Source organism: Pristis pectinata, chromosome 9 (assembly GCF_009764475.1).
Source record: "Pristis pectinata isolate sPriPec2 chromosome 9, sPriPec2.1.pri, whole genome shotgun sequence".
Classification (NCBI taxonomy): domain Eukaryota; kingdom Metazoa; phylum Chordata; class Chondrichthyes; order Rhinopristiformes; family Pristidae; genus Pristis; species Pristis pectinata.
Window position 1 is genome coordinate 5,382,436 of NC_067413.1, and position 15,943 is coordinate 5,398,378.

The 15,943-nt window shown below is 45.2% G+C and overlaps 1 protein-coding gene across 1 annotated transcript in view; it reads right to left on the reverse strand.

Moving 5' to 3' along the window:
• The window catches only part of LOC127574427 (meprin A subunit beta-like), a 44,488-nt gene extending 29,568 nt beyond the window's left edge, over window positions 1–14,920 (reverse strand). The window contains exons 1-2 of the mRNA XM_052023433.1: window positions 14,826–14,920; window positions 5,404–5,422 (exon numbers count right to left, since the gene is read on the reverse strand). Of these exons, the coding sequence (XP_051879393.1) occupies window positions 5,404–5,422; window positions 14,826–14,891 (85 nt within the window). The 5' untranslated portion in view covers window positions 14,892–14,920. The remainder of the gene's footprint in view (window positions 1–5,403; window positions 5,423–14,825) is intronic.
• Between the last annotated feature and the right edge of the window lie 1,023 nt (window positions 14,921–15,943).

Sequence of the window (15,943 nt, forward strand, 5' to 3'; positions counted from 1 at the left end):
TCACCTTGAATCTATTCAATGGCTCTGCCTCCACAGCTCTCTGGAGTAGAGAAAATTCACAATCTCCTGAGGGAAGAAGTTCCCCTCTTATTCTGAACATGCCCCACTTCTCAACACCCACCCTGTCAATCCCTCACAGAATCTTATTAGTTTCAAGAAGATCACCTCTCATTTCTCCTGAACCCCAATGAATATGGACCCAAACTGCTCAGTCTTTCCTTACAAGGCAATTGTTTCATCCTAGTTAGTGAGTCTGAACCACCTCCAATGCAAGTACACCCCTTCCCAAATAATCCAAAATTGCAGGAATTACTCCAGATGTGGTTTCACCAGTGCGCTGTGGAGCTGAAGCACGTCTCCTCCTGCTTTTATATCCGATCCTCTTTCAAAGGGATCATATATTGGAAACAGGTGACCCATCAAATCAGTTTGCATTCCTTTATTGGGCATCTGCAGTGCGCACGGGAAGTATTGAATGATGTAAATACAGGTTCTAGTTTTGTTGAAGGACCCACTAGTGTTGTTGGTCTCCCTGGCACCTCTTCTGCTAATGATAAACCCACTCGGGACCCCAGGGAACTAACTAGCAGCAAGGAACTTCAGATGTGCTATTGAAATGGCTCCTTCACTGCACAGCAGTTGGTTTCCTGCTTGTCAGTAGAGGCTGCTAGTTAAATTCAGCCAGTCATTTCGCGGCATTTTTCTGCTTTCTGTGACTAATTTCCGATATCTTTCAGCAATTCTTTGCTCCCATGATCTAAGTGATTGATTCGAGAGATAGATTTGCCTATTCTCGGGTTTCAGCACCGTCACTGCAGCTTTTATTCCTATTTGCCACCCAGTTAGTGGTGACTCACCCCACTTCCAGTTTGACTGGTCAATGAACAATTGCGTTCTTGGTTAACAGAAGATCTAACAAAGACTCAAAATAAACCTTCTTGGAATCAGAGACCAAATTACAGTCAGGAAATACAGGGCACACTCTGTTTGCCTCATAACTGTTAAGATTGTGGAGTCAAATAACCAAGATAATTTGACGTATGAGGAACTTAATTTTGTTTATTAATGGGATGCAGCAGCCTTTATTATGAATTACACTGAACAGAGCAACTTTCAGGGCTGTTTAAGAAAGCAGTTAGAAGTCAGTCTTAGGGCTGTGGGTCTGGAGTCACATAAAAATGCCTGACGGTGAAGAAGGCTATCAAAAATTACAGGAGGATCTTGATCAGCTGAGTAAGTGGGCCGAGGAATGACAGATGGACGGTAAGGGTGGGGAGAGCCAGCCTCGGATAACTAAGGAAATAAAAGAAGGCATCAGGCTAAAAGCTCATGCGTACAAAGTCCCCAGGAGTAGTGGGAAACTGGAAGATTGGGAAAACTTCAAAAAGCAGCAAAGAACCACTGAGCAAGCAATAAGGAAAGGGAAGATAGATTATGAAAGTAAACTGGCAGAAAATATGAGAACAGCAAGTAAAAGTTTTTATAATTATATAAAGCGGAAAAGAGTGGCTAAAGTGAACGTAGGTCCCTTGGGAGATGAGAAGGGGGAATTAATATCGGGTAATGTGGAAATGGCCGAGGCCTTGAATGACTATTTTGTGTTCGTCTTCACGGTGGAGGACACCTCTAACATGCCAAATAAAGATGTTATGGATGCAATGGGAGGTGAGAACCTCAATACAATCACTGTCACTCAAGGAGTAGTGATGAACAAATTAGTGGGCCTAAAGGTAGACAAGTCCCCTAGTCCTGATGGGATGCATCCCAGTGTATTGAAAGAAATGGTGGAAGTTATAGCAGACACACTTGTGATAATTTACCAAAATTCTCTGGACTCTGGGCAGGTCCGGACAGATTAGAAGACAGCGAATGCCATGCCACTGTTTAGAAAAGGATGTAGGCAAAAGGCAGATAATTATAGGCCAATAAGCTTAACATCTGTAGTTGGGAAAATGCTTGAAGATCTCATTAAGGAAGAAATAGCGAGACATCTGGATAGAAGTGGTTCCATCAGGCAGACACACCATGGATTCAGGAAGGGCAGGTCCTGCTTGACAAACTTATTTGAAATCTTTGAGGATATAATGAGTGCAATGGATAGAGGGGAACAGGTGGATGTTGTATCCTTGGATTTCCAGAAGGTGTTCGATAAGGTGACACATAAAAGACTTATCCAGACGATAAGGATGCATGGAGTTAGGGGTAATGTATTAGCATGGATTGAGGATTGGTTAGCCAATAGAAGGCAGAGAATTGGGATAAATGGGTATTCCTCTGGTGGCAATCAGTGGTGAGCGGGGTGCCACAGGGGTCGGTGTTGGGCCCACAACTGTTCACTATATGCATTAATATTTTGGAAGAGGGGACCGAGTGTAGCGTATCTAAGTTTGCTGATGACACTAAATTGAGTGGAAAAGCAAATTGTGCAGAGGATGCGGAGAGTCTGCAGAGAGATATACATAGGTTAAGCGAGTGGGCAAGGGTCTGGCAGATGGAGTACAATGTTGGTAAATGTGAGGTCATCCACTTTGGAATGAAAAATAGAAGATCAGATTATTATTTAAATGGTGAGAGATTGCAGCATGCTGTTGTGCAGAGGGACTCGGGAGTGCTTGTGCATGAATTTCAAAAGGTTGGTTTGCAGGTGCAACAGGTTATCAAGAAGGTAAATGGAATGTTGGCCTTCATTGTGAGAGGGATTGAACTTAAGAGCAGGGAGATGATGCTGCAACTGTACAGGGTACTGATGAGGCTGCACCTGGAGTACTGCGTGCAGTTCTGGTCTCCTTACTTGAGGAAAGATACACTGGCTTTGGAGGCGGTGCAGAGGAGGTTCACCAGGTTGATTCTGGAAATGAGGGGGTTAGCCTACAAGGAGAGATTGAGTCGCCTGGGACTATACTCGCTGGAATTCAGAAGAATGAGTGGGGATCTTATAGAAACATGTAAAATTATGAAAGGGATAGATAAGGTGGAGGCAGGAAGGTTGTTTCCACTGGTAGGTGAGACTAGAACCAGAGGACATACCCTCAAGATTTGGGGGAATGGATTTAAGACCCAGGTGAGGAGAAACTGCTTTTTCCAGTGAGTAGTGAATCTGTGAAATTCTCTGCCCAGGGAAGCAGTAGAGGCTGCCTCATTAAATATATTTAAGACACAGTTAGATAGATTTTTGCATAGCAGGGGAATTAAGGGTTATGGGGAAAAGGCAGGTGAGCGGATCTGAGTCCACGGCCAGATCAGCCATGATCTTATTGAATGGCGGAGCAGGCTCGACGGGCCAGATGTCCTCCTCCTGCTTCTATTTCTTATGTTCTTATGTTCTTATGAGTTTAATTCATAGAAGTGCAAGATGTTGCATTTTGGAAAGTCAAATCAAGGTAGGATTTTCACAGTGAACGGTAGGGCCCTGGGAATTGTTGTAGAACAGAGGGACCTTGGAGATCAGGTAGATGGTTCCCTGAAGGTGGTGTCACAGGTAGACAGGGTGGTAAAGAAGGCATTTGGCACACTGGCCTTCATCAGTCAGGGCACTGAATATAGAAGTTGGGAGGTCAGGGTGCAGTTGTACAGGACACTGGTGAGGCCTCACTTGAAGTATTGTGTTTTGGTCACCCTGCTATAGGAAAGATGTTATTAAACTGGAAAGAGTGCAGAAAAGAATTACAAGGATGTTGCCAGGACGAGGGACTAAGTTATAGGGAGAGGTTGGACAGGATGGCACTTTTTTTCCTTGGTGCGTAGGAGACGCAGAGGTGATTTTATAGGGGTGTATAAAATCATGAGGGGCACAGATAGGGTAAATGCACACAGTCTTTCTCCCAGGGTTGGGGAATCGAGAACTGGAGGGCATAGGTTTAAGGTGAGAGGGGAGAGATTTAATAGGAACTTGCGAGGCAACAGGGTTACACAGAGGGTGGTGTGTCTGTGGAATGAGCTGCCAGAGGAAGTGATGGAGACAGACACATTAGTGACATTTAAAAGCCATCTAGATAAGTACATGGATAGGAGATGTTTCAAAGTCTATGGGCCAAACGCTGGTAAATGGGACTAGCTTGGATGGGGCATCTTGGTCGGCATGGACCAGTTGGGCTGAAGGGCCTGTTCCCATGCTGTTTGACTCCATGAACAGATATGTTGGCAGATTCTCTTTCCAAAGGTAGGCAAACCCAATGGGTTTTTAAGACAGTCCAGTAATTTCATGGTGACATACTGACTTTTTATCCTGGATTTACTTAATTAACTGAATGTAAATTGCCCAGCTTTTGTGGTGGGATTCAAAGTCATGGCCCAGGGTATTACTCCTGGCTTCTGGATATGAGACCAATAACTGAGCTCAGATGGAAAGCAGAATAACTATGAAGATGAGATTCCAGGGCAAATCGATCAAATAATAATCCAACAACACTCTGTAAACACTGGTATATCGAAGCAGTTCACAGTGCTTGCTACAATGAAGTGGTTTCATTGAGCATTATCTAAAATAAGATAAGACAAGATAAGGTAGGTTTATTAGTCACATGTACATCGAAACACACAGTGAAGTGCATCTTTTGCGTAGAGTGTTCTAGGGGGCAGCCTGCAAGTGTCACCACGCTTCCGGCGCCAACATAGTGTGCCCACAACTTCCTAACCCGTACGTCTTTGGAACGTGGGAGGAAACCAGAGCACCCGGAGGAAACCCACGCAGACATGGGGAGAACGTACAAACTCCTTACAGACAGCGGCCGGAATTGAACCCAGGTCACTAGCGCTGTAATAGCGTTATGCTTACGGCTACACTACCGGAAGCAGATTCATAAATTATTCATTTGATAAGATGAAAAGCTAAAGGACAATACAACAACATTGACTTTCATTTTTATATCACCTTCACAGGAAAGTTATTTAACAAAAGTAGATACCTAGACACTATAAGGGCAGGTTATGGAAAGCTCACTCAAAAAGGTAGGTTTAATGATGACAACTGAGGAAAGAGAGGAAGAGCAGTGGAAAGGTTGAGGAAGGGATCTGCGGAGATGAGGATCTTTGCAGCTAATGACAAAGTGATTTCATTTGGGAGATGTACAAGAGGTTAAAATTGGAAAAGAGCAGAGATGGCAGCAAGTTGTAGCACTGGGGGAGATTAAAAGATGACGAGGATGGAGACCAGAGAGAGAGATTGGTTATAAAACTGGTGTTGCCCAAAGATTAAGGAATAGGAATTAAGGAGTAGGCACAGAGGTTGGGGGAAAGTTTTCACACATGGACTGAGAGAGTAAGGTTGCGACCGATGGTTTAGGTGTGTCCAAGAGGCACGTTGAATTATTTCTGGACTGACGTTATTGAGGTACTTCTGAAACTTTTCGTACTTGTATATAAAATATCCGACCGTGTTCAGCAAAAAAGGAAAATCAAACTCACCTATCTCTCGTGAGGTTGGCTATCAAAAACAAACCAGAAGATGGAGGTTAGAGACAAACGGAAATATTCCTTTTCTTTTTCAATCTTTTTACTGAATTTCAAATTAATTTCAAATTAATATACATAACATTAGTGATTATACACATGGTACGAAGCACTCAGGATAACAATGATAACAGCTAATATATACCCTCACAGGGAGTAAAATATATAATCTGAACCTCCCAATCTCTTGCTAAGTGAGCATGATACAACAAAAAATTTGAAAAGAAATTTAATTATATAAAAAGAGAACCCCCAAATCAAAAAAAAAAGTGATAAACAAAAGCAAACCAAAAACTGGACTGATATTTCTTCAGTTAAAAAAAAATTATGTTGTTAACTCCACTCCTCTATATTCAAAGTTTATTGAAAGGGATTCAAAAAAGGTCAGCTTATATCATATGAAAATACTGAATAAATGGACTCCAAACTTCCTCAAATTTAAGCGAAGGATCAACAGTACTACTCCTAATTCTTTGTAAGTTCAAACATGTTATAGTTTGAGGAAACCATTGAAATGTGGTAAGAGGTATAGGATCCTTCCATTTAAATAGAATGGATCTCTTGGCCATTAAAACAGAAATATTTCAATTGTAACAGCATGAGATTTTCAGCACACATTATCCACTGCACAATTCAAGGTTTCAGCTTGAGAAGGATAAATGGTTCTGATTTTGAGTCATGATGAAGAGTCTTGACCCAAAACATCAACTGTCCATTTCCCTCCACAGATGCTGCCTGACCTGCTGAGTTCCTCCAGCATTTGGTGTGTGTTGCTCCAGACTCCAGCATCTGCAGAATCTCTTGTGTACATTTGTTAAGATAAATTTGTCTGGTATTTATTGGGGGAGATTAAGAGATGACGAGGATGGAGACCAGAGAGAGAGATTGGTCTCCATCCGCAGTGAGCATTTACACATATGTTCACTTACGTATTCATAAGTTTTGTCTGCATTTCCAGTTTTTTCAATCATTGAACAGCTCCTTGGGGAGACTCAGCTGGAGAACGGCAGGTAGTTTAGGTCTCTGGACCTTCGAAAGTGTGTGCTTTCGTAGGAGATAGTGCAATGCAGATTCACAAGATTGATCCCTGAGGTGAGGGGCTCACCAAACAATCAGAAACTATCTATGACACTGAGCATAAGAAACAGTGCAGCTAATTTGGCCCCTTCCCCCTATTCTGCCATTCAATAAGATCATGGCTGATCTTTTACTCCAGATGAAGGGTCTCGACCCGAAATGTCGACTGTCCTTTTCTCTCCAGAGATGCTGCCTGACCCGCTGAGTTCCTCCAGTGTTTTGTATGCTGATGTTTTACCTCATTGCATTTACCTGTGGAAACACCTTCCTTACATCTTCATAGAACATGGAACAGTCACAGTCAAAGTCAAAGTCAAGTTTATTGTCATATGCACACGCACAGGAGCAATGAAAAACTTACTTGCAGCAGCATCACAGGCACATGGCATCAGATAGCATCAGTACAGCACAGAAACTGGCCCTTCGGCCCACAATGTCTGTACCACCCATGATGCCTACCATTATGACCTACCCTGTAAAAATGAGATAAAATGAGCTACCTCTCATTCTTCTAAACGCAGGGTATTGGACAGTCTACTTAATTTCTCCTCCGTGGATAATAAATCCATCCCAGCAACCATTCAACATGCACAGCAGTTAATTGCCCAGGCTATTCCGACAGCAACTCCGAGATCTGTAGCCACCACTGCTAAGATACACAAGGCTAAGAGTCACTTGGGAACACCAATGGCTTCAGGTTCCCCTCCAAGTCATACATCATCCTGGAAATATATCGCTGCTCCTTCATTGTCACTGGGTCTGAACCTTGCACGTCCCTCCCCAAAAGCACTATGGGACTGCAGAAGTTCAAGAGGACAGCTCACCACTACTTCTCAAAGTCAACGTCAAATTCGAGTTTATTGTCACATGCACAAGTCCATGTGTGCACAGGTGCAATGAAAAACTTACTTGCAGCAGCATCACAGGCACATGATATTCACAAAAAAAACATAAACATAAATTATACACGATTTTTACAAGAAAAAAACACAATTAGAACAAAAAGATGTCAATTTTAGTGCAAAGTGGTCATAGTGATGCTAAACTGAGGTGGTGATTGGGATTGTGCAGGTTGGTTCAAGAACTGAATGGTTGAAGGGAAGTAGCTGTTCCTGAACCTGGTGGTGTGGGACTTCAGGCTTCTGTACCTCCTGCCCGATGGGAGCCGTGAGAAGATGGCATGGCCCGGATGGCAGGGATTTTTGATGACGGATGCTTGAGGCAGCGCCTCCTGTAGATACTCCTGATGGTGGGGAGGGATGTGCCCGTGATGTATTGGGCTGAGTCTACTACTCTCCGCAGCTTCTTACGTTCTTGCGCATTCAAATTGCAGTACCAGACCGTGATGCAACCAGTCAGGATACTTTCAACAGTACATCTGTAGAAGTTTGTTAGAGTGTTCGGTGACAAGCTGAACCTCCTTAACCTCAGAATGTAAAGACTCTGGCATGCCTTCCTAGTAATTGCATCTATGTGCTGGGCCCAGGACAGGTGATCTGATATGTTAACGACCAGGAATTTAATGCTACTGACTCTCTCCACCACTGATCCACCATTGTGGACTGGCACATGTTCACCTTCCTTCCACTTCCTGAAGTCAACAATCAGCTCTTTAGTTTTGTGACGTTGAGCGAGAGGTTGTTGTTGTGGCACCACTCACTCAGTTGTCCTACCTCGCTCCCGTACGCCGACTCACCGCCACCTGTGACTCATCTTACAGAATCGGCCCGGGAGACGTTGGATCAGCGGGTCCCTCACAGGTATGGGCAAACTATTTAAAAAGCTCGTGTGTTTCGTGTGTTTTCACGGGCTTTTTTTTCTTGCAGGATTAAGAAGGGCCAATAAAAAGGAGGTCATGTTAAGTGGAACGGCCATTTTGGAGCGGCCATTGTCGGAGTGGACAGAGTCAGAATGAGTGGCTTTGGCACAACAGGCTTCGGCATCAAGAGGCGGCGGCCATCTGCAACAACACTGGTGAGTAGCTGGTAAGTAAAGGTAAAGTTTACTGTTATTGTTATAACTTTTAAGTAGACTACAGCTAGGTAACAAAAAAATAGTTCAGATGGAGGGCAAGGCGAGGTACTGCAGCTGCATGATGTGGGAGTTAGTGGACCCTGCTGTGGTGCATGGTGACCACATCTGCAGTAAGTGCTTGAGGCTGGAGAAAGTTTGAATCAGAATTGATGAGCTGGAGTCACAGCTTCAAACACTGCAAAGCATCAGGGAGGGAGAGAGTTATGTAGATTCTGTGCTTCGGGAGGCAGTCACCCCCCCCCCCCCCCTTAGAGCAGGTACTTCTAGGGTCCAGGATGCAGATAGATGGGTGACTGTTAGGGGAGAGAAAGAGAAATGGAACAGGCAGACATTACAGAGTACCCCGGAGGCTGTTCCCCTCAAAAACAGGTAGTCCAATTTGGATGCCGTTGAGGAGGATGACCTACAGGGATCATGCGGCAGTAGCCAGGTCTCTGGCTCTGGGACTGGTCCTGCTTCTCGGAAGGGAAGGGAGGAGAAGAGGAGGGCAATAGTGATAGGGGACTCGATAGTCAGGGGAACAGACAGGAGGTTCTGTGGACATAAGCGACAATCCCGGATGGTATGTTGCCTCCCAGGTGCCAGGGTCCAGAATGTCTCTGATCGGGTCCACAGCATTCTTGTGGGGGAGGGAAAGCAGCCAGAAGTCGTGGTACATGTTGGTACCAACGACATAGGTAGCAAGAGGGATGAGGTCCTCAAAAGTGAGTTTAGAGAGCTAGGCAGAAGGCTGAAGACCTCAAGGGTAGCAATCTCAGGGTTGCTGCCTGTGCCAAGTGATAGTGAAGGTAAGAATAGGAGGAGATAGCAGATGAATGTGTGGCTGAGGAGTTGGTGCAGGGGGCAAGGTTTTAGATTTTTGGATCATTGGGATCTCTTCTGGGGAAGGTGGGACCTGTACAGATTGGATGGGTTACATCTGAACTCGAGGGGGACCAATATCCTTGCAGGCAGATTTGCTAGAGTGGTTCGGGAGCGTTTAAACTAGTTTGCAAGGGGAATGGGAACCGGAAGGATAGGTCAGTGGAAGAAATGCACGGAGTAAAGCCAGATCTAACATATAGAGAGGGTTTGAGGAAGGAGAAGCAGAGTATAGGGTATAAAAGTAGTAGGGTGGATGGGCTAAAGTGCATTTACTTAAATGCAAGAAGCATCAGGAATAAGGGTGATGAACTGAGAGCTCCGATAAATACATGGAATTATGATATTGTGGCTCTTGCAGAGACTTGGCTGTCACCAGGGCAGGAATAGATACTGAATATTTCCGGATTTCAGTGTTTTAAAAGGGATAGGGAGGGGGGAGAAGAGGAGGAGGGGTGGCGCTACTGGTCAGGGATACTATTACAGCTGCAGAAAGGGTGGATAATATAGAAGGATCCTCCCTAGAGTCAGTATGGGTGGAAGTTAGGAACAAGAAAGGAGCAGTTACTCTGCTGGGAGTATTCTATAGACCCCCTGGTAGCAGCAGGGATACTGAGGAGCAGATTGGGAGGCAGATTTTGGAAAGGTGCAAAAATAACAGGGTTGTTATCATGGGAGACTTCAACTTCCCAAATATTGATTGGCACCTGCTTAGTACCAAAGATTTAGATGGGGCAGAGTTTGTTAAGTGTGTCCAGGATGGATTCCTGTCACAGTATGTTGACAGGCTGACAAGAGGGAATGCCATATTAGATCTAGTATTGGGTAATGAACCGGGTCAGGTGACAGATCTCTCGGTGGGTGAGCATTTGGGGGACAGTGACCACCACTCCCTAACCTTTAGCATTGTCATGGACAAGGATAGGAGCAGAGAGGACAGGAAAATATTTAATGGGGGAAGAGCAAATTATGAGGCTATAAGGCTAGGACTTGCGAGTGTAAATTGGGATGACATGTTTGAAGGGAAATGTACTATGGAGATGTGGTCATTGTTCAGGGATCTCTTGCAGGATGTTAGGGATAAATTTGTCCCAGTGAGGCAGAGAAAGAGTGGCAGGGTGAAGAAACTATAGTTGACAAGAGAGGTGGAATATCTAGTTAGGAAGAAGAAGGCAGCATACGTAAGGTGATGGCAGCAAGGATCAGGTAGGTCTCTTGAGGAATATAGGGTAGCGAGGAAGGAACTTAAGAAGGGGCTGAGGAGAGCAAGAAGGGGACATGAAAAGGCCTTGGTGAGTAGGGTTAAGGAAAACCCCAAGGCATTTTTCACGTATGTGAAGAGCAGAAGGATGACAAGGGTAAAGGTCGGACCGATGAGGGATAAAGGTGGGAAGATGTGCCTGGAAGCTGTGGAAGTGGGTGAGGTCCTCAATCAATACTTCTCTTCAGCATTCACCAAGGAGAGGGGCCTTGATGATGTTGAGGACAGTGTTGGTAAGGTTAATGTTCTAGAGCATATAGATATCAAGAGAGAGGATGTGTTGGAGCTGTTAGAAAATATTAGGACAGATAAGTCCCCGGGGCCTGACGAAATATTCACCAGGCTGCTCTGCGAGGCGAGGGAGGAGATTGCTGAGCATTTGGCTAGGATCTTTGAGTCCTCATTGTCCACGGGAATGGTACCAGAGGATTGGAGGATGGCAAATGTTGTCCCCTTATTCAAAAAAGGTAGTTGGGATAGTCCAAGGAATTATAGACCAGTGAGCCTTAAGTCTGTGGTGGGCAAGCTGTTGGAAAGGATTCTTAGAGATTGGATCTATGGGCATTTAGAGAATCATGGTCTGATCAGGGACAGCCAGCATGGCTTTGTGAAGGGCAGATCATGTCTCACAAGTCTGGTGGTGCTCTTTGAGGAGGTGACCAGACAGATTGATGAGGGTAGTGCAGTAGATGTGGTCTACATGGATTTTAGTAAGGCATTTGACAAGGTTCCACATGGTAGGCTTCTTCAGAAGGTCAGAGGGCATGGGATCCAGGGAGGCTTGGCCGTGTGGATTCAGAATTGGCTTGCCTGTAGAAAGCAGAGGGTTGTGGTGGAGGAAGTGCATTCAGATTGGAGGGCTGTGACTAGTGGTGTCCCACAGGGATCAGTTCTGGGACCTCTGCTTTTCCTGATTTTTATTAATGACTTGGATGAGGGGGTAGACGGGTGGGTTGACAAGTTTGCAGACAACACAAAGGTTGGTGGTGTCATGGATAGTGTGAGGATTGTCGAAGATTGCAGAGGGACATTGATAGGATGCAGAGCTGGGCTGAGAAGTGGCAGATGGAGTTCAATCTGGAGAAGTGTGAGGTGGTACACTTTGGAAGGACAAACTCCAAGACAGAGTACAAAGTTAATGGCAGGATTCTGGGTAGTGTGGAGGAGCAGAGGGATCTGGGGGTCCATATCCACAGATTCCTGAAAGTTGCCTCACAGGTTGCCTCACAGTTAAGAAAGCTTATGGGATGTAAGGTGCCATAAGTCGAGGGATCGAGTTTAAGAGCAGCGAGGTAATGATGCAGCTCTATAAAACTCTGGTTAGACCACACTTAGAGTACTGGTCGCCTCATTATAGGAAGGATTTGGAAGCGTTTGAAAGGGTGCAGAGGAGATTTACCAGGATGCTGCCTGGTTTAGAGAGTATGCATTATGAGGAGAGACTAAGGGAGCTAGGGCTTTACTCTTTGGAGAGAAGGAGGATGAGGGGAGACATGATAGAGATGTACAAAATATTAAGAGGAATAGATAGAATGGACAGCCAGCGCCTCTTTCCCAGGGCACCAATGCTCAATACAAGAGGGCATGGCTTTAAAGTAATGGGTGGGAAGTTCAAAGGAGATATCAGAGGAAGGTTTTTTACCCAGAGAGTGGTTGGTGCATGGAATGCGCTGCCTGGGATGGTGGTGGAGGCAGGTATGCTAAGGATTCTTAAATATGCTTACATAATGCTAAGAATTTAACCTCTTAATTTCCTCCACATGATAAGAGATTACTAGAGAAGCATATGGAGGAAGTTAAAATAGAGGGATATGTGGGAGGAAGGGGTTAGATAGTCTTAGGCGAGGTTTAAAGGTCGGGACAACATTGTGGGCCGGAGGGCCTGTATTGTGCTGTACTGTTCTATGTTCTATAGTGGTGTCATCGGTGAATTTGTTTATGAATTTGTATATCCTCAGGGGCAACTGGGGATTGGCAATAAATGCTGTGCCAGATCCCACAAAAGAAACTGCTTTGGCACAACTTGAAAGATGCCCTTTGGTCTGCCTGAAACTTGTTGGTCTTCCAGCACATCGAGATGTCCGTAGGGGAATGCTGCCGACCGGCACATTCCAGGCTGCAGGAGTACGTGCTGAGGGACACGCTGAAGCTCGGTGCAGCCAAAGCAAGGGCTCAGTGGGGAAGGAGCACGGTCTGGGCTCCTTCCACCACTGGACAGTGGGGGGCTGAGTCGGGTGGGGAAGCCCCTCAAACACGGAAGAGTGTATCGCCCCAAGGGGCCACATGCGTGCCAATGGTGCTACGTACAAGAACATGTTAACACTACTGAATGTATCGGTCAAATAACACTAAGAATGTAAAGAATTTTGCACTGTGTTTATTCTTTTGAATATATATATTATTACGAATGAAGTTATTTTTGAAATAAAAAGAATAGTGAACTGCTTTAGAATTAGTACTGGGAACCTGTTTCAGATCACTCCCTTCTAAGTTAAACACCTACCCTCTTGCAACAGCTAAACCTTGATGAGAGCTGTGACAGGCAGTGACCTCCTGGCCCACCTCGTAGACAGAGGGTGGAAGGAGGAAGGTTGTGCAGGAGGGCTGTCCTGTATCATTGAGGTTGCCTTGCATCCACTCCAGTCCTGCGGGCTCCGATTAGACCAGCACAGGACACTCAGATTCTGACTCAGATTCTGCCCCACGCAGGATGTGTTTGATGGGACAGGTGGGTAGTTTCGGAGGTGGTGAACTCCTGGCATTAACATTGGGCTGCTGTGTGTTCCTGACACCTGGTCTCAAGGTTGTCACTCTCTCCTGAATCCTCCTTCTCCACTTTGAGCAGTAATAAGATACTGGAGCAGAATTAGGCCATTCGGCCCATCGAGTCTGCTCGGCCATTCAATCATGGCTGATTATATTCATCCCCTTTCTCCCGCCTTCTCCCCGTAACCGTTAACCCCTTCACCAATTAAGAACCTTAAGTACATCCAATGACTTGGCCTCAGCCCAATACATCACGGGCACATCCCTCCCCACTATCAATAGTATCTATAGGAGGCGCTGCCTCAAGCATCCATCATCAAGGATCCCCACCATCCGGGCTGTGCCATCTCCTCGCAGCTACCATCGGGCAGGAGGTACAGAAGCCTGAAGTCCCACACCACCAGGTTCAGGAACAGCTGCTTCCCTTCAACCATTCGGTTCTTGAACCAACCTGCACAATCCCAATCACTACCTCAGTTTAGCAACACTGTGACCACTTTGATCACTTTGCACTAAAATGGACTTTGTTTTTATTCTAATTGTGTTCTTTCTTATAAAAATTGTGTATAGTTTATGTTTAATTTATGTTTTTCTTGTGAATGCTGCTTATCTGATGCTCTGTGCCTGTGATGCTGCTGCGAGTAAGTTTTCGACATTAAACTCGACTTTGCCTTTGCCTTTGACTCCACTATCTTCTCAAGCAGTACATTCGAAATTCCATCCACAATATAGGTGAGAAACTTCTTCAGATCCCTTCTAAAGTTCTTACTCCTCACCTTAAACCGATGCCCTCTGGTCTTAGACACCTCTGCCTTGGGGGTAAGAATTCAATCTATCTGCCTCTCGTAATTTTGTACTCTTCTATCAGGTCCCCCACCTCCCCCCCCTCCCCCCCCTCCCGGAGTCTCTTCTGCTCCAAGGAGGACAAGCCCAGCTTCTCCGGTCTGTCTTCCAGAACAAGAACTGTGGAGCATTCTCGTCAAACCTGATTGTCTTCAGAAATGTATCTTTGTACCACATCCAAGTATCCAAGTTTTGATCCTAACCAGCGGGCCCGCCACGCACCCAAACACAGTATAGATTGGTGTCAAGCAAGGCTGTGCCATCACCCCCAATACTATAATCAATCTTTCTTGCCTCAGTACCATCTAACCTCAAACAAACTTCCCACTGGAGTGGAGCAAATCCACAGGACTAAAGGGAAACTGTTCAACTTGCATCCCGTCCAATCCAGAACCAAGCTCACTCCAACGTCAGACACGTAGCTGCAGAATAGTGCTGGGTTACAAGACTCATGCAAAGCTCTGCAAAGTAGGAACGGTGAGTGATTACGAGCTGCTGCTGCCTGCAAGTATAAAGCCACTATCACTAAACTTACCAAAGCCAGTGGGGTAGCAGAAACTGCAAGGCAGCAGAAGCACAGACAGAGACACCAGGAAACCATCCTGTCCGATGTGCAACAAACAACGAGCATCCGACGTGCATCGGTCTTTGTCTGATTTAGGACTTTAGCATTCGAGTTGTTGATTTCAGTGAGGACTTTGGCACTCAAGTGTCTTGGCAGAAAGAAACACCAAGTGAGAGAAGATCGCTATTTCCTCTTCAGCTACTTCCAGTTGTGAATTGGGGTAACTGCCTCACCCAGTTATTATTTTGACGTTTACACCTGCGCTGACGTTTTGAAAGGTGGATGCTTTGAATTCCAGGTGTCGTGAAGAAACCTTGAGTTAACCACAAATGTTACTTTTATCTATTGTCACATGCTTGTCTTTTCCACCTTGCTTAACATTTACTATCCAATATCAATTGGTCTTGGACTAATTACGAGACATGAACTGTGTAAAAGGCCTGAACCCTGCCTCAATGATGCTTTGTGAAGGACGTGCAGGGGGTCAAGAGACTTGGGGGGACGGAGTAGTTAAGTTAGCTAAATTATTAAGTTACTCGATGGTTATGATATAGAGTCATTCAGCAGGGAAGCAGGTCATTTGGCCCATCATGTCCACATCAACCAGTGGGCACCCATCCATATTAATCCTATCTTCCAGCACTTGGTCCATAGCCCTCTGCCTCCTACCGCCAAGCCAATTTTGTATCTAATTTGCGATCTCACCCTGGATCCCATGTATTCTAACTTTCTGGATCAGACTACCATGCAGGACCTTGTCTAAGGTCTTGCTAAAATCAACGCAGGCACCAGTGGAAAGTGACAAGTAAAAAGAAAAGTCCTGCTCAGGAAGCAAAGCCTGATTAATGGAAGATTCCACCTATATGTTTCCTGCTATTTACACTTGAACCCAGCCAGCAAAAACCCTGGGGTTAACAGTGAGCAGTGTAGGAGTTTGTTCAGAATTAATGTCCTAGCTTTGATCATTTGAATTGAAATAAAAGCTCAACTAGAAGCCAGAGAATTAGGAAAAGCCAGGAAAGATTCACCAGGCGAGGATGTTGTCGGGACTGGAGGGCTTAAGTTATAAGGAGATACTGGGTATCAAT